Source organism: Aulonocara stuartgranti (assembly GCF_965226115.1).
Source record: "Aulonocara stuartgranti genome assembly, chromosome: 11".
In the NCBI taxonomy this organism is placed as follows: domain Eukaryota; kingdom Metazoa; phylum Chordata; class Actinopteri; order Cichliformes; family Cichlidae; genus Aulonocara; species Aulonocara stuartgranti.
In genome coordinates this window covers 31,404,835-31,422,637 of record NC_138947.1, presented here as the reverse complement: position 1 = coordinate 31,422,637, position 17,803 = coordinate 31,404,835, and the positions used below count along the sequence as shown (strand labels likewise).

The 17,803-nt window shown below is 40.9% G+C and overlaps 1 protein-coding gene across 3 annotated transcripts; it reads right to left on the bottom strand.

Annotated features, from left to right (window-relative positions):
- Positions 1–711: 711 nt before the first annotated feature.
- Positions 712–17,199, bottom strand: LOC309717801 (myelin-associated glycoprotein-like). 3 transcript variants are annotated; one of them, XM_082552656.1, is made up of 9 exons: positions 16,899–17,199; positions 3,332–3,398; positions 2,842–3,249; positions 2,448–2,741; positions 2,204–2,303; positions 2,058–2,093; positions 1,931–1,963; positions 1,575–1,589; positions 712–1,068 (listed from the first exon to the last, which is right to left on the bottom strand). In XM_082552656.1, the coding sequence occupies exons 2-8, from the start codon at positions 3,375–3,377 to the stop codon at positions 1,577–1,579; spliced, it is 930 nt and encodes a 309-aa protein (XP_082408782.1). In that variant the 5' UTR covers positions 3,378–3,398; positions 16,899–17,199; the 3' UTR covers positions 712–1,068; positions 1,575–1,576. The 3 variants fall into 3 exon arrangements, with proteins under 3 accessions (XP_082408782.1, XP_082408781.1, XP_082408783.1); XM_082552655.1 differs by lacking the exon at positions 16,899–17,199 and adding an exon at positions 4,211–4,282; XM_082552657.1 differs by lacking the exons at positions 2,058–2,093; positions 16,899–17,199 and adding an exon at positions 4,211–4,282.
- Positions 17,200–17,803: the final 604 nt, after the last annotated feature.

The window sequence follows — 17,803 nt, the reverse complement described above, 5'->3', positions numbered from 1 at the left end:
ATATCTTTCTACGTAGCACTTTTAATTCTTCTTATTCTCATGTATATATCTCATGTATATCTCATGCATATATCTTTCTACGTAGCACTTTTAATTCTTATTCTTACTTTTATTTTTTCATGTCTATTTAAGCGCAATTTATGACAGCATGTTTGCACTGAAGCACCGCAGCAATTTCCTAATGTTGTAAACCTGCTCAACATTTGGCAAAAAAACCCATTCTGATTCTGATTCTGATTCTGAGACAAACAATTGTCTCTGTCTTGTGCTGTAGTGGCATCACAGGGCCTGTTTTCAGTAACCCTTCCCTCTTCACAACTGAGTATCTTCTTTTCAATCTCATGTGCTGATCAAAATCTCCACATTAAAATTAGTTATTACTGTTCGTCTTAAAATATGACAGATCGCATTTTGATTCTCTTTAAAAGCTTTAAATAGCTCTACAATTAGAATTAAAATCCATCTTTAACTTTAGAGCGTCTTTGTTTCCCAACATTTTCCATAATTTTCCCCTTAATTATATTCAATAACGAAATGGAGTGTGAATGTGTGTGAATGCTAGACAGAAAGCACTTAGAAGAAGGTGCTTGCGCGAATGGGTGTGAATGGGTGTGCAAGTCATGTTGTATAAAGTACTTTGAGTGATCCGGGAGAGTAAATTAAATTAAAATTTTACTGAATCCTGAAGGTCTTTATGGTTCAAACAATGAATTCAGTCTCAAGACAAATGAAGATTTATTCTTGAAAAATAGGCTTACAGTATTGATACATCTGTTTAGAAAACAGGAAGTGGTGGGCTTACATTGCTACATGCTCAGTTAACATTTCTGGCATAAATCATCTATCATATGATAGTGCATCCTTTCAAGCATGAATACAAAGAGAAAGGATCATACTAGTTAATAAAAAAGGGTAGAAGCTATCTGTTGAAGAAAAAGCTTTTTTATATTACATTTTTGTGGGTTTTTTTAAACACTTTTCTAACATATTTTCCTGAAGCTGATATGCAAATATAAAGCAGAATGTAACCATTTGAATTTGGTCCCCTTCTTGATTTCATTTCATTGTCTGAAAAATAAGAAAATACAGGTTTGAAGTATATACGTACGATTTTAAGTTCAAGCAAAGGAACAAGATACAGACACAGAAGGGAACAGGACTATTCTGTTTCTGTCCTTTGATCCAGTAGGCTGGAAGCCTTCAAAGATGTGAGGAATAACAAAGCACGAGACACAAGGAACTTTCAAAAGTGAAAAACAACTAAGAAGAAAAACAAAATGCATAATGTGTCTCTAACTCTACATCAACTTCTTAGACTTTGTAAAATGAAGGGGGAAGTGAAATCAACCAGTGCGAAGAGGACTCCTGCAAACCTAATTCGACTCTTATGATCAGACTATTTTACTTGTATTTAATTTTTATAATTTTAAAAAATATGATGAAATCAGGACTGTAAATAATGCTGAAAGGAGCTTTAAGTTCAAGAGAAATGAAATTCAAGAGTAATAACATAAGTAATTAAGCAATAACATAATAAATCTGTCTTAAAGAAGCATTCATTTTTCATATCTCACCTTCAGCGTCTTCCCCTGATGAAACCACAGACAAACAAGAACAGAAAATGAGATATCATTTTAAATTTAGTATCAAAAAAAACAAAGAAAAACAAATCTGCCCTGTTGCTTGAAATGACTGTGAGACCATTGAGGCATATGTGCACGGAAAGTTAGTGGTGAAATAAGTGGAGAACCAAAAATCCCTTTGGCCTTTAATCAGAATGGCTTGAATGGTTTAATTTAATTAGAAACGTAATCTTGAAGATGTGTGTGGATGTACAATTCCAAAGATTTTGCAATTAAAAAAAACCCATACATGCGTATTTAATGCTCCAAACTGTAAAAACAAAAGAAAAGAAACATTGTTTTCTCACCTACGAGATAACCTGGAAAGCCTGTTCCACATGCTGTGATAAATAAAAACAATCATTATATTGTTATCATATATGATGACAGGCTCAGAAACCAACTGCATCTGATCCAAAATATTTTTCTACTTACGTTCCTTCTTGATTTTGAAGCTCTGCAATGCGGTTCCTTAAACAGAACAAAAAAACGTATATTAAAGAGCGAACTGTAGAACTGATGAGAGGAAAAATGTCTCCTCCTTGTTAACAGAAAGCTTGATTCTCTATAAAATGACTCACTTGTATTTTTTTGCCATGAAAATGCAGAAGATGCCAAAGAGCAGAGCTGTACCAATCCCCACTACAGCAGGAATGATGATGTGATTATAGCTCTCAATACCTGGAAATACACAGAATTTATGACATCATTAAGAATGCATACAGTCATTGAAAGATACTTTTAACAGTGATGTTAACATTTTCTTATTTATTCAAAGTTAAGGTGAACCAACATATTGGAAGTGAAGAACTGAAAGGATCTCACGTTTTACATTCAGTGTGAATTTTGAGGAGGATGTTTGCCCTCCATTAAATCCAGCTGTGCATGTCAGCTCTCTGTTGTCATCCTTCTCCTCAGGAATAAATGTCAGGATGGACTGTGTCTCCCAGTTGCCAGAACGAATTAGTCTATGGTACACAATGAGCCTTTCTGTCTTCCAGTTCCATGTAAGTGTAGGTACATGGGTTGGACAGGTGTGCATGACTGAACAGATGACAGTGTAGGGCTCTCCTTGAGTGGCTGCCATTGGCTGAGTCAATGTAGGCTCTGCAGGGTCAGCTGAAGATGAAAAAGGAAGACATAAAGTAAGAGGCAAAGTGATTTAACAGAAAACTGGTATAGATATTTGGAATTGGAAGGTGGAAAGTTGGTGACATACTGATCATGTTCAACTCGACGCAGTCTTCAACAAAGGAGAACATGTCCTTTGTGGGTTCATTACCTTCTTTTTTTACTAGTTCAACTCTGAAACAGAAAGGGCCATTGTCATGATTTCTAATTTGAGTTATTTCTAAGGTGCAGTTGTTCTGGCCCAGCTCTCCCAACATCTTTGTTCGGCCCTTAAAGTTGTCCTTAATCAGTGTAGGATCACTATGAAAGATGTTGTTTCCTTTAGTATCTGGTGTTTTGCCTTTATAGTGCCACATTGCTCTGAGTCTGGAGGAGGGCAGGTTTCCTCCAGTATGGGAGAATGAACATGGTACCACAACACAGGATCCAACCAGAGCGTCAATGCTTTTTACAACCGTGGCCTTCCATTCATCACTGGACACGGAATTACAGATGACTGAAAGATAATTAAGCGAATGTCACTTATAAAGGTATAGAGCACTTATAAAACAATTGTAAATAAAAAGCTGGCTCATTACCTGCAAAAATCAGACAAGTTATCATAAACTTTGCCTCTTTGTCCATGCTTCTCCTTTGTGTAACACACTGGAAAAATAAATAAACTGAACAAATTAGCAGTCAAAAATGAAGCAACTTGAAAAATATATTCATATGAAATTCAAATAATTAAGATTTTCATATGTATTACTATATATACTCTCTGTATTTTGTCACTGCCTTGCCTCTGTCATTTATATTTTGCCTGTTTTATTTTTACTTGTATGCAGCAAATCGCTCACTACCCTCAGTAGTTCCTTATCTTTGTATATTTAAAGTCTTTGCCATTTGACATCAAACTGTAAGAGGGTATCAGGGGTTCTTAGAACCTTCAGTGACTATAAAATATAAAAAAATAGACATGACCAGGTCAGAGCTTCAAATCTGGCAGTATCTCTATGCTTTGACATCATTCATTACCTTGAAATTCTTAGTAAGTTGCATAAGCTACAGTATTGCACAACAGTCTTGAGCCACTGTTCATTTCTCTATATTTTGCAAGGAAAATGAGAAATAAGTGCAGATATTTACTAAAATATTTACCAACACATGGAAATACAGCACATAAAGAAAAAACAAGTTTTTGCAATTCTAACAAACTTAAAGTTGATATTTGGTTTGAACACCCTTATTCTCCAAGACAGCCTTTACTCTTTTATGCACGCTTTCTTGTTATTTCACTAAGAAGTCTTAAGCAATAGTTCTCAAGGCTTCTTGAAGGACACTGAATGCTTTCTTTTGTTCCTTCCTCTTTCAATGCCCATTTAGCCAATGTCCAAAGAAAAACTTTGCAAGACCTTCAGAGAACTATTTTTCAAGACTTGTTATCTAATAATCATATAATCATGTAAATATCTTACCTGCTGTCTGGCTGATTTATATAAGGCTGATTTATATAAGGCTACAAAACACTTTAGCAATGTGTCTGAGTCTTTCAGATCTTTACTTTCAAATCCCCCTCAAAGGGACCACCCACTTACCTCTGACTGCAGACAGAAGCACAGCCTTCTAATTGGTTTTTTTTTAAATAAAATATGCTTTTCTTTGTGACATGTTAGTTAGTTTCAGTTCTCCATGAACACTTTATCTCACTACAATAATCTGTACCCTTTTTTCTTCCCAGTTGAACTAACAACACGTAAGATAGTGATATCTTAATATGATTCCATATTTTTTTCAAAATATTGTTTATTTGTAAAACACCAAAACATCTGTGGAGAATAGATCAGTGTGCCATGGAGCAAAGGCTCATTTCTGAGAAGTATTACCGGAAATTAATAAGGATACCAACATATTGCACATTACATTTAATATGTAACACATGGATTTTATTTTATATTTACCTTATCTAGGTTTTACTAAACTCTAAATTAATAAATAATAATGGGTGGGACAGTTATTGGTATGCACTATACTACCACACTAGTTTCAAATCCAGTGGCTGGCCAGGGCCTTTGTGTGTACAGTGACATGCGCTCCGTGTTTCCTGTGTGACTTCTGCGCCTTTCTTCCACAATCTAAAGACCTGCATGTTAAGTTAATTGGTGATTTTAAAATTGACTTTAGGCGTGAATGTGAATGTGAGCTCAAATGGCTGTTTGTCTCTCTATGTTAGCCCTTTGATAGATGGGTGAACTGTGCAGTTTTCAGCCCACCTCTATCCCCCAATGGATGGAACAACAACAATAACAATAACAACAACAACAACAACAACAATAATAATAATAATAATAATAATAATAATAATATAGTTAAAACGTTTCCGATAATTCCAACTCTATCCATTTTGAAGAACCTAAACTTAATTGTCAGAGTGCAATTTTTGCTAATTAAATGCAATTAAGCAACTCATCATCATTTTACTTCCAGAAACAATAAACTTGTCAAACAGACACAAACACAATTTACCTTTTCACTTGTTTAGATTCAATTCAATGTCTACTTTAAAGATATATGTTGTATTTAACTTGTCTTTGTGCCATTTTGAAATGGCACATTTGAACCAGTGAGCTACTTTTGATTTTAGCAGCTCATTGTCTTTGCACAGGAAGTGACTGGTTCACTGTGCAAGATCTAATCGTGGAATAAATGCACATGTTCTGTGTGGGTAAATTTGTAAAATCTGACAAAAGCAGGGCAGCCTCTTCCTGTGTTAAAGGAACAGAGTGCATTCAGGTACGTTTGAGGGTGCAATGATATTTTGAAAATATGCATGATGAAAATAAAATAACCTGGAATTAACTCAAAGGCAAAGGAGAAACTTGCCTGTTATCAGCAGATATCCACCACTAAACATATCTAAATACAGTTTGTTGAGTTTCTTCCGCTGATACAAGGCCAACAGTAATTTTTCTATCTGATTTTAAAATAACTTTGACAACATCTGAACTAATAGTAAAACATGTATTAATAACTTACTATGCATTTTTTCTCATTTATTGTGTTAAATGCTTGCTTCTGATAAGGCCATAGAAAAAGCAGAACAGAAAATTAGAAAGCGTGTTATCACAAATAAACACTCTATTTCTGGAAGCATGGGGGGAAATTACTGTGAGCCCAGTGATGCACTGGGGTGTGAAAGCTGAAGTTTAAAGTCTATCAGTTATCAAAAACGGCTGCAGCACCCTAACCAAAAAGAGAATGACGTCAAGGTTGTTATTTTTAGTAAAGACAGATCTGTACGTCCTCACATCAACCCAAAGAAACAGTGGTATTCATCTATGAAAAAGTCCCATATGCTAAATGTAATCTATATATTACTGCATAAGTCACATACTCACAACACTGAAGCAACTGAGTGCACACTCAGAGAAAGACTATAAACTGACACTAAAAAAAATATTTTGTAGCTGGGCCTCTAGAAGAAATCTTCTTTCATTCTTTTAATTTATTTCAGTATTGCCATAGAGTATTTATATTACATAAAAAGAAAAGGAACACATAGAACTAATTCGTCTTGATGCATGCTCAGTCATCCAGGTAAGTAAATCCAAAGGTTGATTCTGTTTATCTGAACGTAACGTTTTCAGTGGGAGAAACGTTTAATCACTCATCCAAGTGACTTCTTCAGTCTCAGCTGACTGCAGGTTTCCCCATTCTTATAAACAGTACATTGCATAATGACTGAAACCAGCCCACTGAAGGAACAATGGGCTGGGAGGTCAGTTCCTTAACCTTAATTACGCACATTCTTATAACCATTGATCAACAACCACTGACCAAAACCCACTGATCAAAGACCACTTATCAAAGACCACTGATCAATGGCCATGAGTACCATTCACAGAGAGTTGGGGAATGGCTGCAATCACAGCATTGTAAGATGGTGAAAGATGTACCCTTAGGCCCCTCCTCGATTCAGAGATGGTCTTTCCCTTTTCACGTAAATGGCCTCATTGACTCTGCTCTCAAACCAGCGTTCCTCCCTGTCCAGGATGTGTACATCCTCATCCTTGAAAGAGTGTCCACTGGCCTGTAGGTGTAAATAGACTGCAGAGTCCTGGCCTGACGAGGTAGCTCTTCTGTGTTGTGCAATCCGCTTCACCAGAGGTTGTTTGGTTTCCCCGATGTATAAATCCTGGCAATCCTCCTGGCACTTAACAGCGTACACTATGTTACTCTGTTTGTGTCGGGGGACCCGATCCTTGGGGTGGACCAATTTTTGGCGCAGCGTGTTTTGGGGTTTAAAAGCCACAGAGACCCGGTGTTTAGAAAAAATGCGTCTCAACTGTTCCGATACTCCTGACACATTGACACATATGGGATCACTACAGGTTTTCGCTTGGGCAGCGGTTGTCCTTCTCTCCTGGATCAGCTTTCTTTAGGTGCCTTTCCAGCTTTGACAAAAGTCCAGCTGGGATAACCACATTTACTCAGGGCCTTCCTGATGTGCTGTTCTTCTGCCTCCCTGGGTGCTGTGTCAGTGGGGATGGTGTTCGCTCTGTGTTGTAGCGTCCTAATGACACCCAGTTTGTGCTCCAGTGGATGATGAGAATCAAACCTTAAATACTGATCCGTATGTGTAGGTTTACTGTACACGTCAGCTTTTAGATGTCCCCCATTACTGATGGAAATCTCAGTCTAAGAAGGCTAACCTACCACTTTCATATCCTCCCTGGTGAATTTGATGTGTCGGTCCACCGAGTTAATGTGATCCTGGTTTGAGCGCGAAGTCAAGGAGGCCATTTACGTGAAAAGGGAAAGACCATCTCTGAATCGAGGAGGGGGCCTAAGGGTACATCTTTCACCATCTTACAATGCTGTGATTGCAGCCATTCCCCAACTCTCTGTGAATGGTACTCATGGCCATTGATCAGTGGTTGTTGATCAATGGTCATGAGAATGTGCATAATTAAGATTAAGGAACTGACCTCCCAGCCCATTGTTCCTTCAGTGGGCTGGTTTCAGTCATTATGCAAATGTACTGTTTATAAGATTGGGGAACCCTGCAGTCAGCTGAGACTGAAGAAGTCACTTGGATGGATTTCTCCCACAAAACGCCACGTCCAGATGAACAGAAACAACTTTTGGAGATAGAACTAATTCATGAGATTAAAATCAATCATTGACTAACAACTTAAAACAAGTAGCTCCTTATATTTGATTTGGCATACTTTTACAGGAATGCCCTTTCTGACACAAACAGAGAGTGGTGTTTGTCCCCTTCGTGATTCCCTATTTTATTGTATGTTTGTCACACAAATATTCCAGATGAACTAATTTAAATATTAGACAAAAATACTACAAAATGCTCTTTCTAAATGACAGCGCTTGTTATTAAGTGAAAAGAAAATTCAAAGCTACATGGCCCTGTGTGAAAAGGGATTGTCAACTAAACCTGATAACTTGTTGGGCCACACATAGCAGGAAGAACTGCAATAAAGTGTTTGTGATAACTGGCATCTGAAATATAAATCTAATACAAAATGTTTCTTGCTGAATTAAAAACACAGTGTGTGTTCTTTAATATTGTAATAATAAAACTACATAATTATAATGATATGTGTATCAGGTAGCTTTTTAAAAAAAATATATATATAAGCCTTTCAGAAAGGCAGAGAAAAGCCCTGTAACTTACTTTAAAACTAAATATGTTTCCCAAAACCGTGAACAGAGCTACAGACCCATGATACCCTTAACCAGGTTGCTAAACCATTCACAAACTTACACCTATGGGCAATTTAGAGTTACCAAATTACATAACCCCTCTAACTGCATGTCTTCAGAATGTGGGAAGGTCAGAGCACCTGAAGAGAACCCATGCAAACACAAAGGGAACATGCAAACTCCACACACTCCACACCCCGTCCCCCAGGGCATGAAGCAGGTATGGAGGAGATCCAGGCCCCAGACAGAGGCCCCAGAGTACAAGGACCCAAGGAGGACCACCAAAGGGGCAACCGTGCCACCCTCCTGGGAGAGGGGGTTGCAGTGACGTGCCCGCGGGCTCTGCCGGCAGCCAGCTGTGCCAGAAAGGACCGAGCCCCAGGCCCAGAGGCCTGAGGGCGCCCCACCCCCCAGAAGGGGCCCAGCTGGGCCACAGACGCCAGGCCCCACCAAGCGGCCACCAGGAGTGAGCAGATACATACATGAGCTCCCAGCCCCAGACACCAAGAACCACCAATGCACCGACGTCTGAGGGCATCAGCCACCGGCAGGGAGTGTGGTGAGGGGAGATAGGTCGCCATACCTTGGAGAGCCGGAGATGTTCCCAGAGAGGTGGAGTCCAAGACCCAACCTGACATATAGACACAGACGAACAGGCGCACACAGACACAAACATGCATTCCCACCCCCATATACACATAAGCAAATATTCGGCACTCACCCGACGTGGAGACAGACAAATAGACATTGTACCCAACAATCACACTTCCAAAAAACTCAGGTCCAGGTACCCCTGCCCCCAGAGGGGCAAACCGTACCTAGACCCAGGAGATGTAACTAGGGCTGGGTATCGGCACTGATTTCTAGAATCGATTGGATTCCGATTCACAAGGTCCTGAATCGATTTGATCCACGATTCAATTCGATTCAATTCTATTTGTATCTGGGAATTTTTTCCTCAGACAGTGAGAAATATTATAATTCAGATCAGTACATTTACATATTTTTGTATCTATAAAAAGGAAGCTGACACTTTCCAGACTTTATCAAAGGTGTAAGCATCACAGCAGATGCCTTTGTGCAGCTGAAGATAAAACACAGAAAAACATGAAGGTGATTTTCCTGGCCTGGGATTTTATAAAAATATTCTGCAGTACATCATAAACGAAAGAAAATCATTAATCAACTTATGAACATTACCTCTGAAGTTACAGCAGTTTTATTAGAGACACGGCTAAGCATTTTGCCTTTTGTATAATTTTAAAAAGTTTAAATTTGTTCAGAAGCCTGTTGAACAGCAGAAATTAGGTTTTCTTTTCAGAAGTAAGTAAAAGGAAAAAAAAACCATCGGCCGACAGCGCTGTAAATAACTGTAGTCTTGTGCGTAACAAGCAAGCGAATAATGCAGAAAACAGATTTCGGGGATAGACGGGAAACTGTTCTTGAAGTACACTGAGAAAGAGAGAGAGAGCTGTGCATGAAGTGTGATTTTATTGTGGTGGAAGCAAAACAGCAAAAGTAAGAGGGAATTCATGACGATGTTTATGTGAAGCTTAGTTTGGATCTTCTTTTGCTGCTGGTTCAGTCCATATTGTTTGGAGAGAGATAAAACTAACAGCTTTAGAATCAGCGCAAAAAGGGCGTAAACACAAAGCGCGGACCCGCCGAAACATCAGAATCAGCGAGCTGTCGGCTTTCAGGCCTGAATTTGTCCGTGCCGTCGGGTGAGAAAGGCGACATCTCACTGATTCTGATCCGCGGGTCCGCGCTTTGTGTTTACGTCTTTGTGCAGAAGCCGTGTACCTGCTCTTATTTACTGTTTTAAATGTTTGGAGGTTGTCAAAATTTTGTGACGTTTCACCTGAGATTCTGGAATTTTGGGCAAAATACATTTATATTAAAAAATCGATCCAGGATTTTAATGAATCGATATCACGTTATCCAAGCCAGAATCGATTTTAATCGATGAATCGATTATTAAAACCCACCCCTAGATGTAACCCTTTTCCCTGGGGTGGAGGCAAGCAAACCGCCACCTTATCTTCAGTAACAGGAAGGCCCCGCATCCCAGACCCCAATCTGACCGCCAACACCTCCTCCCAGCCCCTCAGCCCCGACGGTTAACAGAGAACGGGGCTGAGAGAAGACCCCAAACTTCCCTCCGACCGCTAATATGTAGTGTTCCTGCGTGCTGTTCTAAAGTGCATTTAAAACACAGGAGGGCATGGTGCTTCCTGCCAGAGAGCAGCACGGCTCCTCCCGAAAACCCTCAGTGTCTATATGCATTTAAGATTGAGGGTTGGTCACCAGCCCCAGAGGTGGGTTTGAATACACAGACCATCCTCTGGATGCTGTATAACTTGTCCAACCCCAAGGCCCTGTATGTATGTGTTATGAGAGTATGAATATGAGTATGATAAGACGATTTTTAAAATTTCCCCTTTTGGAGAACAGTTATTAATGTCTGGCATATTTAGGTATATAGAACCAGATATTTTTTGATAAACAAGATAACAACATAGACCACAAGTTCCCAAAAAGATAGCCATCAAAGGTAATGAAAATAGAGGGTCTACATGATTTTGAGCATCCAACAGCTCTCCAAATTGAAAAAATATTAACTTCAATTTTAAAAGCCTGCTGCAAGTGCAAAAAAAAGTGACATATGCTGGAGACATAAGAACTAAAGATGGCTCCAGTCCAGTTCATGCAGTTTATGTAACATCATCCGGGAAATGTCTGTTTTTAATAATTCATTTCTTAATTTAGGTTATAGCAGCTTCATCAGTTTTTAGTTCCCGATTCTGTCTTCTCAGAAATTTAGCACAATACAAGTTAAAGTTTAATTCGATGACTTTTTTTCTGCTTGCCTGTGAAGCCTCCAGAACAGAATTGGGTTGGTAGCAGAATCAGAATCAGAATCAGAATCAGAATCAGAATGGGTTTATTGCCAGATGTTGAGGTTTACAACATTAGGAAATTGCTGCGGTGCTTCAGTGCAGACAATAAGAATTAAAGTGCTATGTAGAAAGAAAGATATGTGCATGAGATATACATGAGATATATACATGAGAATAAGAATTATGAGTGCTACATAGAAAGATATATACATGAGTGCAGGTGGTGATCAGTGCCAAACATATATACATGAGAGTAAGAATTATGAGTGCTACGTAGAAAGATATATACATGAGTGCAGGTGGTGATCAGTGCCAAACATGAAATGATGCAGTGACACAGCGTAGGGTCATGTGTTAGTGGCGGGGACAATCATGTGGTTATTGTTCATGTGTCCAACAGCAGAGGGGAAGAAACTGTTCTTGTGGCGAGAGGTTCTGGTGCGAATAGACCGGAGCCTCCTGCCTGAGGGGAGCAGGTCAAACAGACTGTGTCCAGGGTGAGAAGGGTCAGCTGAGATCCGGGCTGCACGCCGCAGTGTCCTGGAGGTGTACAGGTCCTGCAGAGATGGGAGTCTGCAGCCAATCACCTTCTCAGCAGAGCGCACAACACGCTGCAGTCTCTGTTTGTCCCTGATAGTGGCTCCAGCGTACCACACGGTGATGGAGGAGGTGAGGATGGACTCGATGGTTGCAGTGTAGAATTGCATCATCGTCCGTGTTGGCAGGTTGAATTTCTTCAGCTGCCTCAGGAAGTACATCCTCTGCTGGGCTTTCTTGATGACGGAGGTGATGGTGGGCTCCCACTTCAGGTCCTGGGTGATGGTGGTACCCAGGAAGCGGAATGAGTCCACAGAGGTGATGGGGGTGTCAGTCAGGATGATGGGGGGGAGTGGGGCTGTGTGCTTCCTGAAGTCCACAATAATCTCCACTGTCTTCTGGGCATTCAGCACCAGGTTGTTGTGGCTGCACCAAGACACCAGACGTTCAACCTCCCTCCTGTAGGCAGACTCATCCCCATCAGAGATGAGCCCAATGACGGTGGTGTCATCTGCGAACTTGATTAGCTTGACAGACTGGTGGGTGGAGGTGCAGCAGTTGGTGTACAGGGAGAAGAGCAGAGGAGAAAGAACACAGCCCTGAGGGGAGCCGGTGCTGATGGTCCGGGAGTCCGAGACATTCTTTCCCAGCCTCACGTGCTGCTTCCTGTCCGTCAGGAAGTCAGTGATCCACCGGCAGATGGGATCAGGCACATTCATCTGGGAAAGCTTGCCTCGGAGATGGTCTGGAAGGATGGTGTTGAAGGCAGAGCTGAAGTCCACAAACAGGATCCTGGCGTAGGTTCCTGGGGAGTCCAGATGCTGCAGGATGAAGTGTAGGGCCATGTTGATGGCGTCGTCTACAGACCTGTTGGCTCTATATGCAAACTGCAGGGGGTCCAGGAGGGGGGCCGTGAGGGTCTTGAGATGGGAGAGAACTAGGCGCTCAAATGACTTCATGACCACAGATGTCAGAGCCACGGGTCTGTAGTCATTTAGTCCAGTGATCCTAGGTTTCTTGGGGACAGGGATTATGGTGGAGGACTTGAAGCAGGCAGGCACATGACATGCCTGCAGTGAGGAGTTGAAGATGCCAGAAAACACTGGGGCCAGCTCGTTTGCACAGTGTCTGAGGGTGGCAGGAGACACACCGTCTGGGCCGGGAGCTTTCCGAGCATTCAGACCCAGACGGTGTGTCAATCACACTTCGGAAAATTATGGGATAAGTGACAGTTGACCCTGAATCATCACGTAGTTCTGCTGAAATAAGCTTTTCACTATTTTTCTCTAATAGTGTGTCTTTCACATCCTGTTTCTCTCTGTGTTCGCTTCTATTTTCTGTCACCCCAACAATTGCAGATGACTGCCCCCTCCAAAAGCCTGGTTCTGCTGGAGGTTTCATTTGGTTAAAAGTGTTTTTTCCTTACCACTGAAACAGATCAGATTCATGATAGTCTATATACAGCGGGGAAAATAAGTATTTGACACATCAGCATTTTTATCAGTAAGGGGATTTCCAAGTGGACCATTGACACAACATTTCCACCAGATGTTGCCATCAAGCCAAATATTGACGTCATACAAACAAATCAGAACATATAAGTATACAAGTTAAACCACAATAAATAAAGTGAAATGACACAGGGAATAAGTATTGAATACATGGAGATAACAAGGGGCAAAATGACATAGAAAGCCAGGAGATCACCTGAAATCTGTCAGTATTGATAGAGAAATCCTGTCCCCTATCAGTACTAATTGATATCAGCTGCTTTAGTCCTAATTGATGGCCTATAAAGGCTCCTCATTACCCAGAAGGCACACAGGAAAGACTTCATGATGGGTAAAAGCAAAGAACTCTCTCAAGATCTTCGTAATCTTATCGTTGAAAAGCATTTTGATGGGAATGGTTATAGGTGCATTTCCAGAATGCTGAATGTTCCTGTGAGCACTGTGGGGGCCATTATCCGGAAATGGAAAGTGCATCAGTTCACCATAAACCTGCCACGATCAGGTGCTCCACGCAAGATCCCTGTCCGAGGAGTCCAAAGAATAATCAGGAGGGTTCTCCAAGAGCCAAGAACCACTCGGACAGAACTTCAGGAAGACCTTGCATCAGCAGGTACTGTTGTTTCAAAGAAAACTATAAGCAATGCACTGAACCGCCATGGCATCCATGCACGCTCACCACGCAAGACTCCATTGCTGAACAAAAAGCATGTCAAGGCTCGGTTAAAATTTGCGCAACAGCATTTGGAGAAGCCTGTGGATTATTGGACGACTATAGTATGGTCAGATGAAAGCAAAATTGAACTTTTTGGCAGTCATTCTACACACCATGTTTGGAGAAGAAATGGCACTGCTCACCACCCCAAGAACACCATACCAACAGTCAAGTTTGGGGGTGGAAGCATCATGGTTTGGGGCTGCTTTTCAGCAAGGGGTACTGGCAGACTTCATATTATTGAAGGCAGGATGAATGGAGAGATGTACCGGGACATTCTGGATAAAAATCTGCTGCCATCTACCAGGAAGCTAAAAATGAAAAGAGGGTGGACATTTCAGCAAGACAATGATCCCAAACACAAGGCCAAGGAAACAATGAAGTGGTTTCAAAGAAAGAAAATCAAGTTGCTTGAATGGCCCAGTCAATCACCTGACCTAAATCCCATAGAAAATCTATGGAGAGAACTGAAGATTAAAGTTCATAAAAGAGGCCCAAGGAACCTTCAAGATTTAAAGACCGTTTGTGTGGAAGAATGGGCCAGAATCACTCCTGAGCAATGCAGACGACTGGTCTATCCATACAAGAGGCGTCTAGAAGCTGTAATCACCAACAAAGGCTTTTCTACAAAGTATTGAATAAAGTGTGTTCAATACTTATTCCCTGTGTCATTTCACTTTATTTATTATGGTTTAACTTGTATACTTATATGTTCTGATTTGATTGTATGACTTCAATATTTGGCTTGATGGCAACATCTGGTGGAAATGTTGTGTCAATAGTCCACTTGGAAATCCCCTTACTGATAAAAATGCTGATGTGTCAAATACTTATTTTCCCCGCTGTAAATGACATTGAGAAAAAAGAAGTGAAAATGTTACAAACACAACTAATGGCTAATCACCAGGGGAATGTCCGAGGTTAAATTTACTTAATTTTGTCTGTCTCTAGTAAAACCTTGTCTTGATGCATGTTCAATCATCCAGGTAAATCCGAAAAGGTTGAGTCTGTTCATCTGGACTTAGCGTTTTCAGTGGGAGAAACGTTTTCGTCACTCATCAAAGTGACTTCTTCAGTCTCAGCTGACTGCAGGTTTCTCCAAATTTATAAACAGTACATTTGCACAATGGCTGAAACTAGACCTGAAACAATCGCACAAGTCCTGCTGATTGGCTGAGGAAGAATAAAGTAGTCATGGCCAGTGTTGGGTAAATTACTTTAAATTAGTAACTTAGTTACATTACTAGTTGCTCATATCAAAAGTAACTCAGTTACTTCAAGTTACTCGTTACTTTCAGAGTAACTAGTTACTAGGGAAAGTAACTTTGGTTTTACTCAGAATTCTCTTGTTAATGTGTTGCTTCCGTAACTGGATACCCAGCAAGATTGCCATTCTTCTAGCTAGCTTACTTGCCACAAGTGCACTGTGCCACCTACCAATAGAAAGGAATAAATAATGTGCCCATTTCCACGAGAGAAATCCCACGCCTGATTCTATCCTAGCCTGCTTTTTACATCCAACACAAAAACTGCAGTCGTGGTGCTTTCGATTGCACTCAGAACTTGGAAATTCTGCCTTCTGCACTTTGAATCACCTTGTTGTTGAATTGTGCTATACAAATAAACTTGCCTTGCCTTGCCTTGCCTTCTGAATAGGAAGATGTAGGTAACACCAGACTGCAGATGAGCTGCATACAGGGCTAGACTGGGACAAAAAAATCGTCCCGGGCATTTTGACTAGAGACCAGCCCACCATTATAAGAAAAATCATAAAACCTTTGAATGAAAATAAACACACAGTGATGTACACTGTTCTGATGGTATATATGTATCAATCTATCCATTGTTTGTTGCAAGACTCAGATAATTATTTTTTTAAAAGTGAGACATTTTAAATGAGAATAAGAAAGTATTTCCTTGTGCCCCGCTTTCCCTTTTAATGCCCTACATGGACCCCTGGCAACACTTTGCTAGACCCGCCCCTGCACAGTTACCAGCTGTCAGCTACTTAGAAAAGGATCCTGGTGTTATTTGTCTCTCAGAAACAGTTCATAACTTCCCTTCAACTCATTCATGTCACCTAAAAGGTAAACCTGTTTCTCCATCACAGCTCTGATGATCCAGTAAGGACATCTCCTGGTTTCATCTTCATGTTTCCCTCTCATCACATAACCAAACCATATCATGACCAGCAGGTTTACAGCTGTGGCTCCAGCAAACATCAGCTGATACTAGAAATTAATATTAAATAAATTCTAACAACAGCTGATCAAGCTTAAAAGTGCTGCTGTTGTTTACCGCGACATCCGCTGGTTTCCTCTTTCTGGCGCAAAGTGGGCGATAAATAAACAAGATAGAAAAGCCGATCAGCTGATCATTGATCGGTTTCATGATTGAAGTAGAAACAGGAGAGGGAGGGGGAGAGGATGAGAGAAGAAGAGGCAGCTGTGCAGCGTAAACACAGAATAACTCCAGCTTTGTGTCTTTGTCATTGTAGCTGAAGTCCGGGACAAACTGTTCCTTTTCACCTCAATACGAAACGCGTAATATTTTCTCTGAATACGAGACGATTCCATTTTTTACGGGACGGTTGGCAACTCTAATAATTAACCTTATGAACAAAATAAAGTTCAACATTAGTAACATAGCACCCACCCAGCTGTATAGAAACTCCGTCATGCTAGCTAGCACGCAGTAGGAAAAAGTCAGCATAACGAAAATAAACTCCACCTAAACTTGGTTCATATCTGACCCAGATGGACTGCAGGTTATAACTTCTTACCTGAAGTTCAGTTCACCTGACACTCTCGGACCAGCGGCCGCTTCGGGTCTCTTTTCCTTCTGCCTCCCTTTTCCTTCATCCACCTGCCGGCCTCCACCACTTGCTAATGTTATTGAATCTGTGGAAGCTCCGCGATAGCCACCACACAAAGTAACGAATAACGAGCCTATCTAAATCCCAGTAACGAGTAACGCGTTCCCGGTTTTGGCATAATAACTAGTTACCGTGCTCGTTACCACAATAATAACGTAGTTACTGTAACGCGTTACTTAATAACGCGTTAGTCCCAACACTGGTCATGGCAAACCAATCACATGACCAATTTACAGTTTTTCCCAATTGTTAAACTGCATTTCAAAATCCATTTCCCTTTCCTGTTCGCTCAGGGACGAACTTTTGGATTAGCTGTTGGATTAACAACTTCATTTTAAAAATCTTGCGGCTATTCAAATTAGCCACACCGTGGGATGTAAGGAGCTCTCTGATTGGTTGGACAGACGCAGACTGTCTGCCTGGATTTTTTAGCTCATAGCTTCGCCCTGCTAAGAAGCATGTGTGCTTGTACAAAGGCCGTTCAGCCTCGGGATTTACATTCGGCTCGATACATATATGTGAAGAATGAAGGGACCCTGCAGCGAAACGGAGAGCGCAACCTCTGAGTGCCTGTTTACGCAGTTTGACCACCTGTTGAAGGTAAGGTGCTAACATGGCTAACGCTAGCATCACCGCTTGTAGCCCCGTTATTTTAAGGTCATCTTAGCTTATGAAAATTTTACGTCGCAGCTGTACAAGCTAGCTACGTGTATTGTAAGCTGTTGTGCTCTTCACAATAGTGATGGGATTTCCGGCTCTTGTTGGAGAACCGGCTCTTTCGGCTTGGCTCACTAAAAAGAGCCGGCTCTTTC

What these genes read in the sequence shown, in the direction of transcription:
- LOC309717801 (XM_082552656.1), bottom strand. Translation starts at nt 3,377, where the DNA reads ATGGACAAAGAGGCAAAGTTTATGATAACTTGTCTGATTTTTGCAG. An exon ending in ATTCACACTGAATGTAAAAC is followed by an intron (nt 2,304 to 2,447) that starts GTGAGATCCTTT and finishes GTGTATTTCCAG; the next exon opens with GTATTGAGAGCTATAATCAC. An exon ending in CTTCAAAATCAAGAAGGAAC is followed by an intron (nt 1,964 to 2,057) that starts GTAAGTAGAAAA and finishes TATTTATCACAG; the next exon opens with CATGTGGAACAGGCTTTCCA.